The sequence below is a fragment of the Mesocricetus auratus genome, unplaced genomic scaffold (genome assembly GCF_017639785.1).
Source record: "Mesocricetus auratus isolate SY011 unplaced genomic scaffold, BCM_Maur_2.0 Super-Scaffold_100018, whole genome shotgun sequence".
In the NCBI taxonomy this organism is placed as follows: domain Eukaryota; kingdom Metazoa; phylum Chordata; class Mammalia; order Rodentia; family Cricetidae; genus Mesocricetus; species Mesocricetus auratus.
In genome coordinates this window covers 28,337,417-28,353,231 of record NW_024429199.1, presented here as the reverse complement: position 1 = coordinate 28,353,231, position 15,815 = coordinate 28,337,417, and the positions used below count along the sequence as shown (strand labels likewise).

The window sequence follows — 15,815 nt, the reverse complement described above, 5'->3', positions numbered from 1 at the left end:
AATGCCTAAAGATCCTTCAGAGTTCTCCAATAGGCAGTCTGCCCTAGAGTGCGTCATCATAAACCAGTCCTAGGTCTTTGTTATGGGATATGGACACGGAGTGTGGGACTCCTATGCAAAATAAAATAAGACTTCTTAAGTCAAATGGCTAAGAGTTGGTTACTGGGCCACACTATTTCATCCTTTGGACAAAATGCTTTTAAAAATGAAAGCGGACAAAATAAATGTGGTTTACTTATAAACAAGATATTGTCCTTAACACTGTTTACTGTTTTACAATGCTTTATAGTTAAGTGACTGGCATTTGTTTTTTAATCTAATAAAGATTAGAGCACACCACTACTACTTATATTTGCCTTCTCCTCTTGTGCTAGAAATATGACAGCTAAGTTTGTAAACTACCTCTTCTAATGGCTTAGGAAATGCATTATCTTACCTATTAAGTATGTCCCTATTACTAGCACTCTCGGTAATTACTTACCTTATACTGCGTTATTCTTTTGAAGGATGGTTTAAATTAATTGTGGAAAAGGAGTGCATAACTACAACAAAAGTCTCTTCACCACATGCTTTCCTAACTTGTAATTTGGTTTACCCAAATATGAATTAAAGTATGTACTTGATAGGTACCATCTAGCTCTCATTTTTCAAAGTCAGCCAGAGAATGGTGCCACCTAGTTGGCCTCAATGCAAATTCAGTAAGCATCCTTTCCTTTGTAGTGAGTAACACGACTTCAAACCCTGCCAGTCTAGCAGATTTACTTTTTTTTTTAATTGAAGCAAAATAGTATGGAAGACAAAAGCACGCACACACAAATGAGTATCTGGAAATGTTGATAATACACTGTGTGCTAATATTCTGACATCAGCACTTCCCACTTCCCATTTTCACTTTCTTTTTTGCTTCTTCTCTCCTTTCCCCTTCCTCTTCCTTTCATTTACTTCTTTGCTGGGGAAGCCTAGGGCATGCACAGCTAAGTGTGCTCTCTCCCACTGAACTATACCTCTATCTGCTAAGTGTGCTCTCTCCCACTGAACTATACCTCTATCTGCTAAGTGTGCTCTCTCCCACTGAACTCTACCTCCATCTGCTTTGGGGAAAGGAGGAAGAGCAGTTTGAAACATTATCTCACTATGTAGCACAGGTTGCTCTTAAACTCAAAATCCTTGATCCTCCTGCCTTAGCCTCCCAAGAGCTGGGATTACAAGTGTGTGCCAGCATGCTTGACCCCTACTTTAGTGGGATCAGACTTTTGTTTGTTTGTTTTTGGTCAGATGTAGTAAATTGGTTCATCTCAGGCTCAAATACTTCCATGTGTACAGTATTTTTTATCTGGACTCCAAGGGCCCCCGTGTTAAAGTCTTGATGCTCAGCCTGGTTAACAGGATGTGGTAAACTCTGAGAAGTGGGGGCCTAATTGGAGGCTTTCGGGTCACTGGGAATGTGTCCCAGTGGGGATTTGTGGGATACCAGATGTTTCCTCTCTTTCTCACTTTCTAGCCATTATATGAGTGGTTTGGGTCTACCATGTTTTGATGGTGTGCAGTTGCAAAGCAACAGGGCCAATTAACTGCAATTTCTAAAATCATATGCCAAAATAAACATTTTTAATGGGGTCTCTCTATGTAACCTGAAATTACAACTCACTATGCAGACCATGCTGGCCTCAAATTCAGAGATCTACCTGCCTGTCTTCTGAGTGATGGTATTAAAATCATGTGCTACCACACCTGGCAACTGAATAAATAGATTATCTTAAGTATTTGTTACAGTCGCAAAAAAATGACTACCAAACTGTAGAAGAAAGAAAATACATGACATCTCTGAAAATAATTCATATCAGCTGATGAAGATGTATACCAATTCAAGAGATATCTTAAACAGCTGTTTTATATATGTATCCAGTGTGGAGTTTGCTATAGGGGTTGAACATGGTTTAAAAAAAGTAAATCATATTTTCCCTTTTTTGCTTGCCTTGTACTTTTTTAATTGGATGCTTAATATTAGGGTAGTAATCCCAATGTTTATTTCATTTTCTCCCGACTTGTTATTGCTACTTATTATTGCTATACAGATTAGCTAATAGTCTTAGAGTAATTTTGGTAAAGGTTTTTGTCTTATGCAGTCACTAAAGTCTCTCTGTTCAGTTAAATTAGTAACTGCACAGACTTCCTTAGGTAACTTGAATTAAGGTATAATACCATTTGCAGAAAGGCTATGTGCACATATGTTGGAGCATGCCTGCAAAAGGCATAGCAATTTAAAATTCTCTTTTAGCTTTTACTTCCAGATCTTGTGGAACCTGCAGGTTAGCCTGACAGAGCTGGGGCCTTATTTTAAAGGTTTTCAAGGCATGCACACTGCCCGGTCCATAGAATGGTTTTCAAGACTTTTAGGATTACACATGAAATTATAAGATTCCCTAAGGGCACTTCATTCCCCAAATTTTCTTTTTTAAGTTTCATGGGCCAATTTTTGTTAGCCCCAACTATTATTATTGTCACCTTTGGCAGCTGCAATAATAAATAACTGCTGGCAACTGTTTTCAAAGGACATCTCAAGAACAAGGCTTTTCACTAATGGGTGAACTCTGAGCAGGTCAAGAGAACATTCCCTGCTGGGCGTTGGTGGTGCACGCCTTTAATCCCAACACTCGGGAGGCAGAGGCAGGGGGATCTCTGTGAATTCGAGGCCAGCCTGGTCTAAAGAATGAGTTCCAGGACGGCCTCCAAAACAATGCATAGAAACCCTGTCTCGAAAAACCAAAAAAAAAAAAAAAAAAAGAGAGAGAGAGAGAGAGAACATGTCCTACCAGACAGCTTCTAGATCAGTAATTCTCGACCTGTGGGTCACAACCCCTCTGAGAGTAGCATATCAGATATCCTGCATCAGATATTTACATTATGTTTCATAACAGTAGCAAAATTAGTTATGAAGTAGTACTGGTTTTATGATTGGGAATCACCACTGAAGACCACTGGTGCCCATGCATACCTCCAACTTACTGGGTGTTTAAGGATAATTTCTTTATTAACTGGTATGCTTTCTAAAAGTGAAAACTACCGGGTAGTGGTGGGGCATGCCTTTAATCCCAGCACTCAGGAGGCAGAGGCAGGCGGATCTCTGTGAGTTCCAGGACAGTTCCAGGACAGCCTCTGAAGCCACAGAGAAACCCTGTCTCAAAAAAACAAAAACAACAACAACAACAACAAAAAAGTGAAAACTTTAAAAGATTTAAAGACTCAAAAAGATGTTAGGACCCAAATGGACATAGACTGAAAATTATGGCTGCTTTAGTCTATCAAAATAGAGAAAATGGGACCGACAGCCTCCAAAACAATACAGAGAAACCCTGTCTCATAAAAACCAAAAAAAAAAAAAAAATAGAGAAAATGATCTGTGTTTTTTTTCTGAATGCTGCTTTACAAATAACATAGTTCCACGGAATAGAAATAAGGAGATCCCTTCATGCAGAGTCTACAAGCAATTCCTGAACCCAGAGAGGATCCTTTCATCATATACTCAAGGGCATTCAGTTTCTCCGTGGCCTTCCTTCTCCAAACGCCACACATCAGTACACAGATAAGTAAAGAATATAGATAGAGCTGGGGAGTTTAGTGGTAAAATACTTTCCTGTCATTCTCATGGCCCTGGTTTGAATCCCCAGCACCACTTAAAATAAAGAGCACAGAGATAGTGACCAATAATACTGAGTAACCAGATAGACTATTGTACATAAAGTTCTGTAAATAATAACAGTTCAAAATGTTCAGTGTTCATACTTAACATTCAAACTCACTAAACTGCTAAGTCACATTAAAGAACTATTTAAACCCAATTACAGCACAAATGCTCCCTAACCCTATTCTTTAATTTCATACAAACAAAAAAAAAAAAAAACAAGGAGGTAAATCTACTCTAGCTAATTGAGCTGATAAGTTCAAAAGACAAGGGAAAAAGTCACAAACAATGGCACTTCTCATTCAGTGGAGATAAAAAGCAATTTTCCTAAAAAAGAAAGTCAAGAAATACCATTCTATCAGTATGGAGAATATCAAATTAGACACTAGAAAAAAAGCACTGGGCACTGAAACCAAGTTCAGCCTCTTTAGGGTGTATGCTGTTGGGTTAACACACCAACTCTAAAGATGATTTAAGCTTAAACCAATACAATCCTATCACAACATAGGTAATTTCCTTTCTCTACCCTATATCCATATCCTAAACAATTTTATTTATTTACTTATTTTGTTGAGCTGAAAGCTAAAAATAATATACTTTCAACTCCATTTTCCCTTCAAAATAACCTGGTAAGACACTTTCTAGCTATCACCCTAACAGTCATTCTATTATGATACAGGGAAGATAATCCTTTGCCTAGAGCCAAACTGAACTGAACAGTTCTCAAAGACTCTATCAGAAACCAACAAATACTAAGGAATCTGTTACAACAAGGAAAGGCTTGTAGAATGAGAGGGCGCGTCTAAGTCTTATACATACCTCAGTGAATGTGAAAACAACTCAAGAATCAGTCATGACTATGTCTCCTTGGCCTAGTCATTTACCACACACATATACACTCAATGTGGCCTGCTATGATACAACCTTTTAAGAGTAGTTCCTAAAATGTTCTAAGGAAAAATAAAAGTGCCAGCTGTCAGACTCCCACTGATTGTTTAACCTAAGGAGTCTACAATAACCAAACATTCATTTTCTGACTTCCATGAAACAGATATAGTTTGGCACTATGGCCATTCTCCAACATTCAAAATTATTAATTTCAAAACTAAAGGGAAAATGAAGTATCATTTATAAACTAATTAAGAAAAAATCTAGAAATTAAGTTATAGCATAAAGCCTTTCATAGAAATTCTAGTAAGATTCTCAAGTAAGCTGGTTTTGCCGGAGACCAACAGGAAGGTTCTCCAGGGAAATCTACACAGTAAGAGCTCTCATACCCAAATCTATAGAGAAACAAAGTCCCCCTCCCACTACAAAAGCAATGCATGAATTTTGGAAGATTAGCATTCCCTGTGAACTCCTTGGAGGAAGGCCAAGGTCTGTCCTGGATACTTCCAACAAATTAGAGTATGCATTCATCACTAGTTGGAAAGCAGCCACCCTCCTTCACAAACTGAGAAGGAAAAATCCATCTAGAAAGCACTAAAACCCCAGATCATGTCACAACAAATTGCTTTTTCAAACAGCTTTATGGTTTGCAGAGGGCCCATCACAAGCAGTATCATGTTACCCTCACTTTCTTTATATAAAATTTGGATTTAAGATCAGTGAGATGGCTCATTGGGTAAAGGTGATTGCCACCCAATGATGCAAGCCTGATGACCTGAATTTGATCCCAGAAATTGATAAAAAGGTTGAAGGAGAGAACCATTCCACAGAGTTGGCCTCTGACCCATGTGTACTATAGAACAATGCACAACACACTACACCATATCAGAAAACATACAGAGAGAGAGAGAAAAATAGAGAAGCAAGTACAACTTTTTTTAAAAAGTAGGGTTGAAAAGGTTCAGTAATCTTTGCAAAGTTTGCAATGGCAAGGCCAATGTATAACTCTAACCTGTATTCTCAATCTTACACTCTTTAAAATACTCCGTGGGTCTGGGAGCCTTTTCCAAATCACTGACATTTAAGGTGTAGCGCTGCCTCACCAGCATCATGCACAGTGCATGAATAAACCCTTGATTTAAATGAACATGTTATTCTTTTATTAACATACACATGCCATTTCTGTTCAAGTGCCTGAATGAGAAAAATGAAACTTTCTTCTGACTATGAATTTAAGTTTGTTATCATAACCAAGAATAGGCAATTTGGCCCTAAGAGGCGTCAGCTTGCGGCCCAGTTCATGAGAAGAGGGAATAGGAGCCTTACCGACCAGCTGCAACACGCTACTAGATGGCCTAAAACTGCAGAGAATCTGAGAGTCAGGTGTTGAGCACTGAGCTCAGCTGTCCACTAGACTGCAGTGGCCAGGGATGAACAGTCACAGAGGAGGGCAGTAGGAACTGCAGTCAGATCACTAACTAGATCGACACACCCAAAGTATTCAGAAATTCATGAACTTAAAAGCATTATGGTACAACCAGTGTCCAAAGGTCTCAAGTGCATTAACTTTATGCAAAGCACAAATTTTCAAACTTTCCCATTTTTCCAGAGACTGTCTTTATATAAATAGTATATAATCATACAAAAACATTTCTAGCTAATATAGACCAACTTAAAGCCAAAAGGCAAATAGTAAGAGAACAAACAGATGCAAAATAAAATAAAATCCTGAATATACAAAGACTGTGAATATCAATAAAACACAAAAACTTGTAAATAAAAAAACAAGAGCAAACAGTATGTATTTAGGGGGCTGCAGTCACACTCACCCCTGGGGGTGGGGAAACAACAACAAAAAACACTACTAAAAGGAAAAGAGAAATGACCAAAATACAGACAATATGTTCATTCACTGATGATCCTACAAATGCAAGTAAGATGTGATTTTTTTTTATTCATGTGACTGCCAAAGATAAAATTGTATTCAAATCTCACTATTAGGTTTTCCAGGGCTGGAAAGATGTCTCAGTGGTTAAGAGTGCTAGATGCTCTTCCAAAGGACGTATGTTCAATTCCTAACACCCACGTGGCAGCTCACAACTGTCTGTAACCCCAATTCCAGGGGATCCAACACTCTCACACAGACATACATGCAGTCAGAACACCAATGCAAATAAAATAAAAATAAATCGTTTTTTAAAATTTTCCAATCTGTGAACATTGATTGTCTTTCCTTTTACTTGTCTTCTTTATCTTTTTGTGGCAATGTTTTGTGATTCTTCAGGCTATAATCTTTTATTCTCCTTGATGAAACTTATTTATAAATATTGAAATCCTCTTATGGCATTATGAATAGATTTTTTTCTTATTTTCCTTTATAGTTTGTTCATTGCTAGTGTATAAAACTGTAGTATTCTATGTGTCGCTCTTACGTTCTGCAACTTTACTGAATTCATTTACTAATTCTAATTTTTGGCATGTAGTCATTAGGGTTTTTCCATATACAAGGCCATGTTGTCAATCATTTTCCCTTCCTTTCCAATTTGGAAGACTATTCTTTTTCAAAGTGACTGGAACTCCATGTCAATGTTGAAAAGTGGCAAAAAATTTAAAAACAGTGTCCAAAATTCATGCCAAATAATATAAAGAAATAAATATTTCACAGGCTAGGGTATAACTTACTGGTGTATGGTTACCTTGCAAGTATGAGGGGGCATTGGGTTCAATCCGCAGCAAAGGAGGAGAGAACTGAGTAGACAAAGAGGAGAAAAGACAAGATTCTATTCTCTTGACCAGAAGCTTTCCCTTAATGGGTCTTTACTGTCACTTTACCGTTAAGTACTGCATGGTAAGAACACATATATGGAGCTAAAAACACTTTGGAAGAAGAATTTTGAGCTGCCCGTGTATTAGATATGCACATTTCTTCTTCAAGCACTGAAGGACACTTCTCCTTCTCAATGCCAGGCTCTCTCTGTGACTTCTGGTATCACTGCTCTAGACTCACCATATTTGTTCATTAACAACCGCTGCCAACTATTCCAGGCTCAGTCTCTCAGATTACAGGCCACATCTGCTGCCAATAAAAAACAGTTAGAACTTAATTCTGTACATTGCCCAGTTTCCATTTCTGTCCAGACACTGTGTTAGTCATAGCAAGTAGTAAGTTTTATTGTAATAGAATTCTATGAAATGGCACGTCGAAATGATCTTCACACTCAGAAATGCTCACTAAGTAATGGCAAACAGAGCTTGCGATTCCATCTCAACACAAGCAAGGCCCTCCTGGTTTGTTCTGATAACTTGAAGGGATACAACCTAAAGTATAAACAAACCCATACTTACCACTAAGAAAAAGCATACATTAAAGTATGCCTTGATTTATAATAGTAATCTGATGCCCTGTTAATTTTTATCAGAAAGCATCTCCTGTTTAGTTTTATACAGGCTTATTCCTTAAGTCATTCTGCACCTAGTGAATTGTCAATGAAATTAAAGAAATAAAATTATGAATTATGACATATGGGTTATCTTTTACTTGCTCTTTTTGAAGGGTTGATATAATTTAAGTGTCAATATATTTTGAAAGTCCAGAATATGTCATTATGGTCAAAAAATTTTCTTTATGAAATCTCTTATCTGCCTAGTAGCAGAACAATCCTCTTTTCCCACCAAAAGAACTCAATTACCAACAACCTCCTTACTGAGGTTGATTCTTACTACCAGAAGTGAGAGGTCTCCACACCACACAAAAGAGACATATCACAAATCCATGATATCTTCCATATTCTAAGAGCACATCTAACATTCTACAAAATACACAACTTTCCCCAGAAGTGCCCCTCCTCCACTTACTCCTTTACCATTAAACTGAAGTCTCAAATTCTACCCATGACTTTGTTCCACATATGTCTGTGACAATCTAGTTTGTAGTCCCTCAAGGCCTGAACCTAAGAAGGTAGAGGAAATGCTTATCCTTCCTAACAATTTCACCATGAACTACACTTTACTGAGTGTAGCTGAGAACCATGTGAAATTATCAAATGCAGTCTAAGCAATTATATGATTAACATTTCACACTTCCTCATTAAGTCTTAAATCTCCCACTCAATATATTTTTCTTAGATTATTCAAGTTTTACCTTAAGTATAACAGTACAAATAATTTGCTTCCCCTTTTCATGTCTGATAAATTGCAACATATTATAAACACAACCCACTTTACCAGTTTAACAAAGCTCTCAAGCTAAAGCATACTAATGATAAAACAAATTGCTAATCTACTAAACACTGAGAAAAGGAAGCTTCCGAAATAAAGTTAAAATACATACACACACAAAATCACTCGTTACAAAACAGCGGCACTGCCTCTCACCAGAATTTACTATTTTAGAGCTAGTAAGATGATAATAAAAATAAAATGACAAATTAATCCAACCATACACAAATATAACCACCTTCTAGGAAGGTCATAAAAGCATACACCAAAAGGACAAGTCCTTCCTCTGTGTCCTAGGTTTCTGGCGTTAACTTCAACTAGCTAACCTTTTGTGGGTCAGAGAACACAGGGGTGTCATATGTCTACTGCCATTCTGTAAAAATCACAAAGAGCCACAGCATATTTGACTTCTAAATCCCAACCTGTTATATCCACCGTGTTAAAATACACAATTACTTGACCTTCTGCAGCTGTCCTTGATTAAAATCTTTGGTAGATACTGGGTAGTGCACTAGCTACCAAATAACCAAATTGACTATTCAGCCCCATCCTATCACAGCCTCATCAAGTGACAGCAAGCAAAACTCAAAGCCTTTCTCACTTTCTCCTACTTGGAACATCTTGTAGAGTATGGTGCTCCCAAGTATAACTCAAGAGAGTACTTCCAGTCTTAGAACACTATGTCTAGTATATGAGTGAATGAACAAAACAATGAACATGCTTCTTGCCTAAATTTATTTTTTAAATTAAAAAATAAAAGAATTATGATCAAATCTTGGGGTGAGGATTACAGCTGAACACAGACTTATTTTTAAAAGGAATTTATGAACCTGAGCCTTTCTTTACTGTGTTTTTCTTTTTCATGTATTTAATTTCTGCATTAGCCTTCCTAGTTCTTCTAATTCTATTATATTTTTATAACTCAGATAGAGGATTAAAATGACTTTTGAAAAAAATCTTTAAGAGAAAACTTAAATAGCTCTCCCTAGAGAAAAAAAGCTTATATGAAAGAAAAAGAAGCTTGAAAGATATGTCAAAATACTAACATTTGTGATCTCTCAGTGGAGGAATTATAGGTTTGACTAGATATGTGAAAAGAATTTGGAATATCACTTTTTCTTTCTTAAATTTTTTAGATTTATGTATTTTTAAATTATGTATATGGGTGATTTGGTGGCTTGTATGACTGTGTACCTCATGTATGCAATGGCCACAGAGGGTGTCAGACCCTCTGGAAGTGGAGTAACAGACAGTGGTGGGCGCTGAGAACAGATCCTTTGCAAGAACAACTTAACCACTAAGCCATCTCTCCAGGCTCTCTTTTCTCTCTTTCTCCTCTTCCCCTTCCACAGGTGTTCTATCACTGAGCTACATCTCCAAGCTAACACAATATTTTAAATCAGTAATTCTCAACCTGTGGGGCTCAACCCCTTTAGGGGGTGAGGTCAAATGACCCTTTCACAGGGGTCACATATCAGATATTCTGCATGTAAGATATTAACATTACAATTCAAAACAGTTATGAAGTAGCAATAAAAGTAGTTTTATGGTCGGGGGTCACCACAACATGAAATGCATTAACGGGCCACAGCATTAGGAAGGTTGAGAGCCACTATTTTAAATAAATCTTTTCTGAATGTATGAGACGTGGTCACCATAATCCTCAGGACAGATTTTCTCCCTCTCTTAACATATTCTTTGGTTACCTTCACATTCTTTAACAACATGAATTAGCTGTGCACAGCTAAAAGCTTCAAGTAAATTCATAAGATGACTAAGCTACAAGACAACTGCCACATTTCATCTCCTGGTTTTTGGTTTGCTTTATGGTTTTGAGACAGATTCTTGTGTAGCTCAGGTTGACTAGAATTTTCCATTCTCCTTTGTGCTGGGATTAATGGCATGTACACATCTTTCTTCAGTTCTCTGATGAATATTTTATGTTATTAGCCTTATAGGAAATCGACACTCAAAGTTTAATTTCTATAATGTAATCACTGGTTCTGTAAAAAGTAAAGAGATGAGCAATCTTTGATGTGTCAGGCAGTATTTCCACCAACCGTACTGCAAAGGTGAACTTCAAAAGCCAGTGTCCAGCCAGGTACTGTGATCATGCCTGCTACTCAAGAACTTAGAAACTCAGCAGGCAGAAGCAAGGAAATCACACTTGAGGAAAGCCTGGGCTACAAAGCAAGACTGTCTCAAAAAAAAAAAGTGGTGTTGGGGGTAAGAAAGAAAAACTTATTTTCCTTCTGATTCATACAGGTAATTTATAAATGTATGAATAAAATAAATGTCTAAAAGGGACATCCCATTTAAAGTATACTACAAATACAGCTATACGGTATGTTTATTTACTGAGCAAAAAATAAGGCAAAGTACAAATCCTGATCATAGAAAATTGGTAATACTCAAAAAGTCTACCTTTAAACTAATACATGATTCAGAACCTATCTTCCCATCAAAATAATACGATAAAGTGGTTATCCCTCAGTCTGGCCCATGAAACCTATTCAACTGTTGGTGAGACATTTTTATTTATGCCACACTGACTGCCCTTTGTGAATGGCACTGCTAGTCTAAAGGAAGAACCTGGAAAACGACAAGGCAACAAGCTCCTCTCCACTTAAGGTCTCTAGCAGAGGCCACCCCTGTCCTCACAGCTCAAGGTTCAAATGCACTAAAAGACCATCCTATCTCTGGTATGCCTACAACACAGGTCAACTCTCCCTTCTGCCCAATCCTGCCTCCTTCCCTCTCCCACTAATGAAGAGCATTCCACAATAATCTTTTTCAAGAGATTATTTTCCAGGATCTAAGACAAATAACTATCACTATAAACTCCTTGGAACTGTTTTAATATAGTCTTTAATATATAATAGTTATCTTGCTTCATATTTACGGTGGGTTCTATAATCTCATTTTTACATATGCAGAAACTAGGCTTAGAGAACTTAAATAACTTGCTCAAGGAAATCTGAGGAACTAAGTTAAAATGGGTCCTAAAATACAAGACAAACAATGGCTTCTACTACACAGAGCTATTAAGTGACTTAAGGTAGAGTTAGCTCAAAGGTTGTGTTCAGAAGGAATTATGTGGTGAGCCTTGTTCAGTCACGAAACAGGAATTTATGAAAGTATGTACAATCAAGGCCCACTGAGAACTGGATACACCATGGTCAAGGGTTCAAATATTTTTAGAGCTGAAGAACAAAAGAAGAGGCATAATGGAGTCAGAATTTCAGAATGAAATCAGTTGTAATCTACTGCCTCATTACTAGATTCTAACAATAATGAAGGATGAATCTTGTCCACCTACAATCATAATGTTCCAGTATGTGCACACAGATGTTTACTATGTAGGAAGACGATGGCACTTCCTCACATTAGCTTGTCTCCTCCAGTTCTTTAAAAAGGCTTCATAAAGTTGTTTCTAAAAAATAAGAGTATAATATCCTTTTGCATTCTTATTCAAATGCATAAGAACAACCAGTTCAATTGCCTCACTCCAGCCATACTATAGTTTCCAAAGGTTCCGCGGCTAGCAATCTTCTCTACAGAGTGAGGGTTATTTATACTTATGATGGACAATTAAAAACTACCATCACGCTGCTCTGGTAACTACAATGCCCTACACCTACAGGACATAAAACACTATAAATTTGAAACTGGTCATTAAGTTCACATGCAAAAGACACATTAAAAACTGACTTGATCAGAAGAACCCATTTACAATTTTAACAGATATGAAACCTGTTTAAGGCTAGCCTGAGAGCTACAAAGCTATTAACAACAAAAGACTGCAAATATCTAGCAACTACTTTGAAAGTTTTATAATGAAATCTAGTATTACAAGTAAAAACTTGAAACATACTTTGAAATGCTAAAGTAGTCCAACTAATGTGATTTTAAAAATTAAAAGTAATTAAGCCTTAGCCGGGTGGTGATGGCACATGCCTTTATTCCCAGCACTCAGGAGGCAGAGGCAGGTGGATCTCTGTGAGTTTGAGGACAGCCTGGTCTGCAGAGCGAATTCCAGGACAGATTCCAAAGCAATACAGAGAAACCCTGTCTTGAAAAAAACCAAAATAATAATAATAATAATAATAATAATAAAAAGTCTTGAGTCAATAAGATGGCTCAGAGGGTAAGAGCACTTACCACTAAGCCTTACAACCTGAGTTCAATTCCAAATCCACATGATAGAAGAAAAGAATCAACTCCAGAAAATTGTTTTCTGACCTGGACAGGTATGCCATTTGAAAACACACAAAAGTTAAAAAGAAAAAAAAAGGAACCTTTATTGATTCTTAATAGTTCATACATGTCAATTGCCCCTTCCTATAAAATTCACCAGTATCACCTCTCTCTCACACCTACACTATACATATACACTATATATATGCTGTGTGTGTGTGTGTGTGTAAAATTTCAAAAGCATCTGTAATCTCCTTATTCATTTTGTGCAGGCCTCAGAACCCACATGAAACTCTCTTCAGGAGCATGGAGATGGTTCTTCCAGTTAAGGTGAGCTATTCACCAAGGCATCAACCATGTCAGAACCAGAAATGTATGCCATAAAACTCAGCCTACTGCTCTTCAATCTGCAGCTTCTGAGGTTCTGGTTATGGCAATGTGGGGGTCCATTTCCTCCTTTTTCCGTCTAATAAAATGAAGTCCTAATCAGAAATGCCTAGCTTTACACAGTATACACAGGATTGCTAAATCTACCACTGTACCTCTTCAAAAGAGTAACAGGGCATCATAACTGTCTTCATGTTTTCAAGCCAGGACACACCACCTGCCAAAGAAAAACTTCCACAACACTTTAAAACACTCAAATCTTTCAGTGGTAAACCAGAACAGGAACGAAGACTTCATGAGAACTAAGAATGCCCTAATGTGTAACACCCGCATAGTCCCATTTAATATGCAGTATTACTAACACTACCAATGATGAAGAGTTCCAAATGAATAATAGCTATTATTCACCAATCATCTATTATTTGCAATGAGCTTTACTGACCTTTTACTTAGTACGTCTTTAAAGAAACAAGGAGCAGGAAGTTGATAGTAAAGGCCCCTCTAAGGTTCCCTCACCATAACCCCTAAGTGTAGCTCCCCTACTCTCATCAAGTTTGTACATGAAGAAACTGAGGTTCAGAAAAACTGGCCTCTCTCCAGCTGTCAAAGCTCTAAGGAGTTAAGGCAGAGGTGATAGTACCCAGGGCCTAAATACCTTCCTCTCTGCCACACGGGTATCAAAACAAGGTCAGAGCTAGGAAAGCAAGACCGTGCACAGGCTAGCCAAGCCTATTACCAAACATTCACAAACATGCAAGTTTGCACCTGGTAATAAATAAATAAAGCCTCCGATTTCAAAACTGCAGAGGCAGAGCGAACGGGGCTCCATTCCAACAGCCTGCAGTCTCCTACAGAAGCACTGTGGGGTTCTAAGTGCAGGACTTGCTTAAGGGGAGACCGTCTACACAGAGAATGGCTTCAGCAACTATGTTACAAGAACAGAAAGCTGTCACTATGACAACTATTCTCATCTACTCACGTTAAAATATACATTCTCTTCCCTGGAGAACCGCCTGACAAGGGAAAGTTTAAAAGCTGTTCACATGAATGTCAAGCACCTGGTCACGAAAATCCGGTCACATCTTAGCTAGTACCTTCATGCCCCCCTCTAAAGGATCATTCTGGTGCTCAAAAGATTATCAAGCTTCTTTCAAAAAACAAATGTGAAACAATTGTACAGGGGACTTTTTTTTTTTTTTAACTCCAGGCTGGGAACGGAAGTCAAGTTCAGATTCTCTTCCTTCCTCAAGCGAGTCACTCCCCGCAAGACACACACACACACACACACACACACACACACACACACACACACACACACACACACACAGTGCGCACACTTCTCGCAACCTGTCTCTGGCCTCTCCACTTGCGGCAATTCAGAAGGCAGGCAGGCCTAGATCTGTTGGGAATGAAGGCTTTTCCTCTTTGGGGGCAAAGGCGGGTGGGCTAGGGGTGAGCAGGAAGTTTTCAACCCGATCGCTCTAACTCGGGACTCCTTTCCCAGCTCGATCGCTTGCTCGCACTAGCCCGGGACACTCCGGGACGCAGCCTACGCAGACACCACACCACGGGGAGCAAGCGCTAACTAACCGGAGCTCGGCCACAGAACCCCGAGCCCGGCGAGGTCCCCAGCCCGGCGCACGCCGCTCCGCGAGGGGACCGCCACGGCGGGGCGGAGGGGCGGGGCGAGCACTTCCTGACTCGCATTGTCCACGCGCCGCCCGCGCCACCCAGGGCCCCGCCACCGCGCCCGCCCGTCGGGGAGGAAGTTGGCGCTCGCCCCGCCGCTGTCGTCTTACCGTTCTTGGCGTCTCCCGCGGCTGCAGCCCCCGCAGCGACGGTGGCGTTGGCGGCGCCCGGGCCCGCACCTCCCGGGCCGGCCGCGCCGCCCGTGCTGCCCACCGCGCCCGCTGACACCGCCCCGCAGCCCGCCGCCGCCGCCAGGGCCCCTCCGGCCGCCGCGCCCGTGGCACCCGCCGCCGCCAAGGCCCCGGCTCCATTTTCCTGCTCGTCCCCGCTGCTGTTGGCGCGCTTGTTCTTGCGGCCGCCTTTGCTGGTCTTGGGGTTGGGCATCTCCCCTGCTCCCCGCGACGGTGTCCCGGTGCCCCGGCGCCCACGGAGGTCGCTCCCCGCGGCGCCCGGGGCGGCTAAGGAGAGCGCTTGACCGGCCGCTCTCCTCAGGCGCCCGCCCCGCCGCGCGGCCCGCGCCGCGCCATCCGGGCCGCCGCGCCCTCCCCGGCTTCCTGGAGCCGGCGCGGCCACGCGTGGCCACCCGAGGCTCGCAGCCGCGCCGGCGCCACGGGGCCCCGGAGCAGAGCGAGACGCTCGGGGAGCCTGAGGGAAAAGGCGGGTCTCGGGCTTGTTTTGATTCGGCTGCGCTGACACGCTCCAGGCCCGCCCCCGCCCGTGACGACACTGGGGCTTGCGCCTGGCCCCGCCCACC

The 15,815-nt window shown here is 40.3% G+C and overlaps 1 protein-coding gene across 4 annotated transcripts in view; it reads right to left on the bottom strand.

Annotated features, from left to right (window-relative positions):
• The window catches only part of Heca (hdc homolog, cell cycle regulator), a 40,417-nt gene extending 24,833 nt beyond the window's left edge, over positions 1 to 15,584 (bottom strand). For 2 of the 4 annotated variants that reach the window (XR_005881816.1, XM_040758188.1), the window contains exon 1: positions 15,172 to 15,584. Coding sequence is in view for 3 of the 4 variants with exons in the window: in XM_040758188.1 (XP_040614122.1) it covers positions 15,172 to 15,445 (274 nt within the window). In the remaining variant the exon portion in view is untranslated. Of the gene's footprint in view, positions 1 to 7,577; positions 7,644 to 15,171 lie in introns of all 4 variants that reach the window. The other 2 variants (XM_040758189.1, XM_005065851.4) reach the window with 2 other exon arrangements.
• Between the last annotated feature and the right edge of the window lie 231 nt (positions 15,585 to 15,815).